General features: G+C 39.9%; 1 protein-coding gene across 1 annotated transcript in view; it reads left to right on the top strand.

Moving 5' to 3' along the window:
- The window catches only part of LOC104624852 (contactin-associated protein-like 5), a gene marked incomplete at its 5' end in the record, with an annotated part of 125,196 nt that extends 121,986 nt beyond the window's left edge, over nucleotides 1-3,210 (top strand). The window contains 2 exons of the mRNA XM_010292356.1: nucleotides 1,621-1,834; nucleotides 3,198-3,210. Of these exons, the coding sequence (XP_010290658.1) occupies nucleotides 1,621-1,834; nucleotides 3,198-3,210 (227 nt within the window). The remainder of the gene's footprint in view (nucleotides 1-1,620; nucleotides 1,835-3,197) is intronic.
- Nucleotides 3,211-8,611: the final 5,401 nt, after the last annotated feature.

Here is an 8,611-nt window from a genome sequence, read left to right as displayed (position 1 = left end):
GGATTAGAAAGAAGAAACTATCCCTGCTGGTGCAGAGCAATTGCTGCCTTCTGCAGGAGAGGCTGGGACTGCATTTCGGAAGTGGTGAGGAAGTGCTCTCCCTGCACGTGGTCTGCAAACCTCCTGGAGTGCTTTCCAGATGAAAGGCATTGGGAGCTTTGCAGTTGTATTTACATCCTTGGCACAGCAGATATTTATGCCATATCAAGTTTAAATGTCCTGCTCGACTGCCTGAAGAGTGCGGGGCTGGGAAAAAAGATTTGCAGTGGCTAACAAATGGGTTATTCGCAAATTCCCCGTAGTATCTCCCAACCTGTGGAAATCCAGCATTTGCTGTATAATGATGTACAAAGGTGCAAATAGTAGCTAAATGTGTTCTTAGAATTAGGAGGTAAGAAGATAGATTTGATCTTGCAGCAGTCAAAGATGATGTCCAAATATGTTTCTGTGTGTTCTGCTACTGGTAGCACTCAAAAGCTTTACTTAAAGTTATGGGGTAATTCTGTTTGCTTGCATTTCCTTTACTGTGTCTTCCAAATAACTCCATCTCATAGGAAGAAAAAAGGCAGTTTTGATCTATCTGTTAAGTCAATCTGTGCTTTTTATCATATTTATTGACAATTAGTCGAACAATCATAAGCTGCTACAGAGAATAACCTTGTCAGTATAATAAGGTAAGTGTTTAAGTAGGTGGTAAAAATCAATCCTTCTGAAATGAGATTTAAGGTTACTGTTTTTCAAGATCCAGGATGGTACATATGTCTTCGATACCTCATAACTGCCTCTCTGGAGAGGTTTTCTCTTTGCCCCATGTGAAGTTACAATACCTTTCCTGAAAACATGCCTCAAACACAAGGAATTGCACTGACCCATGGGAATTTTTCTTTCTGTCCTTGCTCTTGGAAACCTGCTATGCTTGTTTTATTAACCACTTGGTATTTTCATGGGTGCTAACCCTCCAAAAGAAGAATATTGATATTGGTAAGCAGAGAGGAAGAGTGGGTTGTGTTAAAAAAAAAAAAAAAAAAAAAAAAAGTCTAAAGCATAAAATTATCAACCAGGATGGAGACCATATCTGATCTTGAGCTTTTCTGCTAGGGAACAACGCCTTGTTTTCACTTGGGCAGTAGACATTGGTAGGGGCTTACAGTTACCTGTTGATATTCTTCAGGGAAGTTGGAGGCTGACAAAAATACCTGTCTTCTGTATCGACAAGGCTTGAGAGCTTGCCTAGGTAGTAAATTGTGTATGCTTGTGTATGTATGTATGTCTTTTGAAATACTGTTACATGGATGTATATAGGTATCGCTCCATAACTAGATGGTGGCACATTTGAAAGTACGTATCCATTTACTTAAGTATTTACATACTTTAAATCTAAAATAAGGCCAGTACCCATACCTTTAAGGCCAGAATGTATTAAGTTCAAGGAAGTAGTTAAATACATGCCTGATTTTGAGCATGACCTCAGGTCCAAATGCAGTAAACTCTTTCACATGCTAATCAGCAGTGAACCAACAGTTTGTGTTATGGCAATGATTAAAGCAGCGCTCATGTATAAAATGTGTCTGTCTCTTTTCTCCTTGTTTATGTGATACAATCTTTGTCTCTCTTTTTAAGCTATCTATGAACAATCTTGTGAGGCTTACCGACACCAAGGGAAGACGTCAGGTTTCTTCTACATTGATTCTGATGGTAGTGGACCACTTGGACCGCTCCGTGTTTTTTGCAATATAACAGGTAATGACCTAACCTCGTCTTTGGTGCTTTGTGTTGCCTCTAATATTATTGGCATGTCTTTCATTGTACTACTAATACGACCCCACAATCATGGGTGAGTAGTGAGGAAAAAAAGAGAACTAGTAGGAAATAACGTTCACCTTTTGAGGTGTTTCCTTCAATAGGATCCACGTGAAAGTGACTTTTAAACTTTATTGTAACTTTTAATAGATGTTTGTATTTTTTACCAAAGCTGCAGAAACTTAGAATTCAAACCTTCTTTTGTAACTGTGAATGGTTTCTCTGCTGTACTAGAACACTAGATCTGGGAATGATTATTAAACTCCTTGCATTGAGCTAGGTGTAAACCATTCCAGTCTGACTTAAGCAGGAATATTGCCCCTCATACCAGTGTGCTGCCTTTGATATCCCAGAGGATAGAAACCCTGGTTGTCCTGGGTATCTGTATGGAGGAGAAGGCACAATGCTCTTAGGAGGAGGGACACTAAAGAGACAGGTAGAGGAGCAACAGCCTGGCAAGGTGATCCATTGGTTGAGACTTCTCAACCTTTCACTTCTGCAGTTTCAAAATAAAAAGTTTTGCAAATGAATGTACCTGTCTGGAAAACTCTCCCCTTAAGTGGGTTTTTTGTATTTTTGTCCATTTTGTATATAGGATTGTCATGCATGGGTATGAGAAAAGATTACATAGCCCATATTGTGGATTGGGGTAGATGGCAGACCGTCCTTTCTGCTCTTTATTTTTGAAATGGAGAGGAAATTTCCTAGACTGTCTCCTGTTTGGCATTTTTTGCTTCCTGTGGCCAGGTACAGATGAAAAAATATTTTATTACTCCTTCTAAATTGTTAATTCTGGTTGAGCTACTTGACCACATATCACCTCCACACTCAGTCCTGAAAAATAAGGACTCAGGATATTCATATTTTAACCTTAATCTCCTCATACTTAAAGTGTCTCAAATTAAATTTTCATTTTTATTTAATTGGGCAATCATTATGTTAATTAAATGCACACCACTTAATTATTAAGTATGTTTTTTATTCAAGTGTAAAAAATATTTAATAAGATGTGTCTCCTTCTCTGTTGTAGAATCTCATAAGAATTGAAAGAGAGTTTCACCTTTTTGTCTGAATACCCTTCGCTGATCTCCAGTATGGGAAATGTGCTCATTTTCATTATTTATCATATAAATATGTGTGATGAAAACATTGTCAGTGCTTTTTATCTCTGCTGAAGAAGTAGGATTTTTGACAAACTCCTTGCAGAAAGCATCTACTTCCCTCAAATAAATTTTATCTGGCAGAAATCCAGAAGGCATATACCTGATTTTCTCTCTATCTGTAATGAACTTGCTGACATTCTTATTTTATTTTGGTTACGAGAAAAGTAGAAGTGGGGAAAACTGACAGAACGTCCTAGCCTGGAAAACTTTTTCGTGTTTCTTCTTTTCCCCTAGATGTCTCATTTGAGGCAGGGGAACATCATTTGTCACAGGCATCTCTATTATTCCTGTTGCATAAAAAAGAACTGAGGTAGAGAAAGAAATTACTATTTTACAGTTGTCCGGAGAGTTTGAGGTACAATTGGGTTCTACTTCTGTATCAGGCAAATATGGTTTGAGTGCCTTAATCACAAGAGCTTCTTTTCTCTCTGGGAACGTACCTTACTGTTATGCCGATAAAAATTATTTACAGTAATAGATTAAACACAAAGTACGGTAAAAATAACTCAATTTTATGTGTACAGGGATGGATTCTGAATTTGAGACTCTCTTCAGGTAATGTTTCTGCATAGTTTTCTCTAAGTATCAATATTCAGGGAAAGTAAAAAAATTAAATTCTATGTTGTTGTATTAGGAACACACAAGGAACAGAGACAAAAAAAGTCAACACTATTGTTCTGTGACATAAAACCATACCAGCCTCCTGTAAATGGAAAAATGTAGACGGTCAGAAACATGGATGGCTTCCATGTATGGGGAGACTAAACAAATTTTAAAAGATGGTAGAGGGAACTGTCACAGGAAAACGTGGAGACCATACGTGGCATAAAGAAAGCAAACAGGGATTGATTCTTTTTCATCATATAGGAGCTAAGGGACAGTAAAATTATTAGCTAGCAGGATTTGGGGGTGGGTTGGTTGTTTTTTTCCTGATGCGATGAATAATTCAACTTGAAACTTATTGCCACAGGACATCCAGGAAACCAGTGTATAAACAAAGGGGAATGAACCCAGGCTGGAAAAAACCCAATCTTGTCTGATAGATTCAGAAGGTGCAATCAAACGTGGAGGTTTAGTTGCAGGTCCAAGCTCAGGCAGCTGTGAGGGAAAGATCACTGGAAAAGGGGAACAAGTTTCAGGAAAACCTTTTGCCTTCCCTTGCTTCCCTGGGTATCTGTTTGCCCTCAGAGGCAGAGGCAGGCTCCTGTGCTAAATGAAGCTTTACTTTTACTCAGGCTGGCAGTTCTTTTTGTATACAGTTCAAGAAAAGGTAACATTTTTATACCCAAAAGGAGTTCAGGCTGAAGAATTTGGAGGCGGAATGGAAAATCTGGGGAAATTACTCATTTAGTGCTTTTAAAAGTAGAGGTGCAGCGAGTTAATGACTTCTGGGAATTACAGTACCTTGAATCTGTGAAGGATGAATTCAAAGAAGGAATCAGATCACCAGAAATGAGCAGCACCGTTGCATTTAGAGAACACTGGTGGTCTTTAATGTTCACTTTGATTTGTTTAAAATTCTTTCCAATTTTTACCTGTTTAATTGAACAGATAGAGATCTTGTTTGTAGGCAGTTTATAACCAGGACAGATTAACAACAGCCTTCTCACATATTGGTGTCTGGTCATAGGCATCCAATATGCGATGTAGATATGGGAAGTATCAATATTACGAATTAATTTATTGTGCCTGTGGTCCCAGTGATTCTCTCTGCAGCCTGTCAACTGCTGCTGAATAAAAATTCTGAAGAAAGCAGAAAATTGTGATTGTGTGTGTTGAGAGGGAATTGGACAATCATACAAAGACGAGAGAGAGAGAGAGAAATAAGGGAAGGGAAATTTTGCAGGGAGAAAAAAAAGAAGGAAAAAAGTATTAGAAAATATAAAGCCAATTTTCAGCATGGCAAGAAATTTAGCAATAGAGTGTCACAAGATATCTACTGATACCAGAGTGGATAAATGTATTTATTGTCTGGAGAAGTGGCTGAAAAAGCAAGGTGACAAAAATTGTAGATGACATGCTATTATTTAAGTTGGTCAAGAAGAGGGGAGAGTATGTGAAGCACTTTAGAAGGATCTTATCTCGAAGGTTGTTTACTTCTAGTCAGAGTAAAATACGTTGTTGAAACAGTACTGTTCCTGACAACCTCCCGTACCTAATTAAAGGCACAGAAAGATGTCTGTACAAAGAGGCATTAAAAGTAAATACTCCAGAGCTATTTAGATTGGGAAGACCCAAAGTGAATGGGCCTCCTTGACAGAAGGGATGTTCATCTGCATTTTCTTACGCTAGTGATAAAAAGAGTTCAATGACAGTGAAAGACAACAAACTCAAAACTAGATTTAAAAAAAAAAAAACAAACCACCAAACCAACAAACAACACTTTATTAACATAATGTTTTCTGTACCTTATATACCCATTGTATACTCAAAGCAAAGGCACTTTCACAGGGAAAGTCACCAATTACAATAAACAATGAGGAATTCACACCAAATATGTTGTGTTTGAGGGAAGAGAACCAAATATATGCACCCAAATCATTATCATATGTAGCTGGATGCTGTGATAGGCACCATGAGGATTTGTGTGGGTCTGTGCAGGGATTGTTAATTTGGGATGATTGCGTTCAGCCCCATGGGAACATAGGTAGTCTGTTTCCAGGGCCACCTTGCATGGGAATGTGAACTAGCTCTGCTTGCTCTGCCCGGGTTCTCCCATCATCCACGATGCTCTACACCCACCTTTCTTCTATAAAGAACATGGAGGATGTATCCTGTCATGCTTTGGGCTAATGAACAACCACCAGCGCAGGGAAAGAAATCTTCCCTCTAGGCTGATTGATAATTAGCTCAGTTGATTAATCTTCAGTTCCCACTGAAGTGACTGATAACAGTCAACACAGAAAATGGCTCATGGACCCACTGGTCTGGCACTCTGTCTGTCATTGCAAGGCTTATTCTTTTTCTCTTGTTGCTTATAAACCTATTGATCTGTCCTGAGTACTACTTAAATGCTAATAATCGTATTTTCCAGTGCAATGTTTATAGACATGCAATCTACATCCATGTACTTGTTTTGCTACCCTGTATGGAAAGTGTTTTTAATGACCTTTCCTCATCTCCTCAGGAGTAAATTTTTACCCTTGATATCTGAAGGATTTGTTTACAATACACTTGAGTCATTCTGTCATCATACTTCCTTACTGATGCTGTTTTACTGTATGCGGACCCTGGGCTATCAAATCAATAATGCTTAGAAATTGTCATGAGAAGATCAATGGTTAATTTTGTCTTGGACAGATATTTGTCCAGTCCTCAAATAGTTTGCCTTCTTTCCCCCTTTTTTTCCTCTAGGGGTGCAGATTAGGGAAAGATGAGTCCTTATCGGAGCTCTTGCTGCTAGTCCAAGATCTGTTTTTGAAATTGCCATAATGAAAAAATCATTAATGGACAGAAATATATCTCTCCTTGTTGTGGATCATCTTTGTTTTGCAGTCTTCTTTCAAAATGCAGAAATATTGCCTATTTTTAGGGTGCAAGAAAAGTAAAGCTTTATTTTCCCTACCTCAGAAAAATATAGAAACTGTGTTTAAATCTCAGACAAAGTAAGGAATTCTAAAAAGATGTGAAGGAGACTGCCAAAGTTTTACTTGGCAAGTTTTTATAATTTGCCTCTAGCCTTTTTTTTATTTATTTTTTGGTTCAGTTAACAATGATACATATTTTATTCTTCCATATAGTACATATTCCATAACATGTAGAGAGGGTTGAATTTAGGAGAATACAATTTGTGTTTGTAGCTGAAGTGTCTAAATATTTAAGCATCTGAATAGTCCCTCTTGCAGCATGATTTTTGGTCAGCTCTTTGAGGAAAATAATGTAAGAGTTCAGCTTTACTCACTCTGCTCTGAACAAGGAGCAGACTGGTGTAGCAGAGAGACGGGCTTCTACACAGCAGGGCTGGCTAGACTTCAAGCCGTGCAGTAGGGATCCCCACTGATGTTCCCAACATAATCAGGGAACTAGTGGTATTACTGCCCACAGCATCCGCCTTTCCCTTTGTTTCCACACAAGAATCTCAGTTCATCTGCTTATATAATTTATTATTCCACTTTGCATAAGGAGTCGTCTCTTTTTCCTTTGTATAGCAATTACACTGCTAGAGAAGTCACCATGTGATTCAGCCCTGGTTTAGGTTTCCTGGGGACTTGGCAGCCTCCCGTGTGGAGAGGAGGGCTGCCACCGCTTAGGCTGAGGCAATAACGGAGGGGAAGGGGAGGAGGTCATGCCCTTAATTCTGGTTTTATTGCCTGCAACTATGTTACTGCGGGATAAGAACTTAAATGGGAAAAACTCCCTGAGATTCTCAGAATAACCTGGATAAGATTTTATAGCTTTGAACTTCTTAAGGAAATTTTGGGAGTATATTTTTTGTTTATTTGTTGTTTGTCTTTTTTTTTTTTTTTATGAGTGTACCTTGTAGCTTACTGTCTGTGATTGTGATTGACTTTATCACTGGAGAAGACAATGAATGGGAATCCTTTACAAATTATTTACTACTGTTGGGATTAAAGACAGCCCTTGAAGATTTACAGCTTATCCCCTGAAACACTACAAGTCTTCTGGCACGCTGCAGCTCTGACAATTTATACATTTCTGTTTTGAAATTTCATTAAGTATTCCAGGATTTTATAAAATGAAAAAACCTTTAGTGTTTATATTAAGTCAAGGGCATTGCGCTGTCAACAGCTGCCTTGCTGTTCTCAGCAAAATCTGTGCTGTGAAGTCGTTGTGTTTCTGATGAGCATCACAGCAGAAGTCCTGTCACGCTTGCAGGAGACCCCCAAGGAAATTTTAGTACAGAAGAACATAACAGTAAATATTTTCCTCTATCCTTTACCGTTTAACCGAGGGTTACTGCAACTTAATCACTCTCCTGCCGCAGTTGCAGTGCTCAGAAGTGAGAGGTAAGCTGTGGCTCTCTAAAAGTCACTCCGGCTGTCTCAGTTACAAGGGTTGGATCCATTTGCCCCAGACACAGGTGCCTGGTGCCGCGTTGGAAACCTGCAGAAGTCTTGCCCAGACTCCTGGTGCCGCATGAGAAGAACGACACGTCTCCTGTGGGCTCCACTTCCTTTCTGCCAGGCCCGTGCAGGTGCCTGAGCCATCGCAAGGCACAGGAAACGGCAGAATTGTGATTACGTTGAGATGTAAACCTCACGTTAGATGAAGGGGACGGAGTCAGAGAGGACTGCACTGTTGTCACAAGTGCAGCAAGTGTGAGTGGCAGTGGAGGAGTGTCCCTTTTGCACACAGTGACTGCCTTTTCAATCGCTGGAGAGGAATATTTCTCACTGCTTCTTGTAGGTAGCCTGTATGCGAGGAAATCTGGAAACGGAGGAGCGTCAAGAAGTAGGCTGGCAGGATAACGGTTTGGCATCTCTGGGCTTCAGCACAACGTGGTCGATGAGGGTGCAAGGGGTCACAGAAGAGATACCTTGTTCTCATCCGTCAGAGCAGCCTGGCATGGCGGTTCTGCTCACAGAGGTGGCTCGAACCGTGGGCTCAGAGAGAGGACGCTTCATGCCTGGGGCGTACGAGAGTTGGGAACCCAGCTCTCCGCTCTCTGCCAGGGCTGGGGCCGCGCG

The sequence above is a fragment of the Phaethon lepturus genome, unplaced genomic scaffold (genome assembly GCF_000687285.1).
Source record: "Phaethon lepturus isolate BGI_N335 unplaced genomic scaffold, ASM68728v1 scaffold15640, whole genome shotgun sequence".
NCBI lineage: Eukaryota > Metazoa > Chordata > Aves > Phaethontiformes > Phaethontidae > Phaethon > Phaethon lepturus.
Note: the sequence above shows the minus strand (reverse complement) of the source record. Positions and strands in the feature narration are given on the sequence as shown.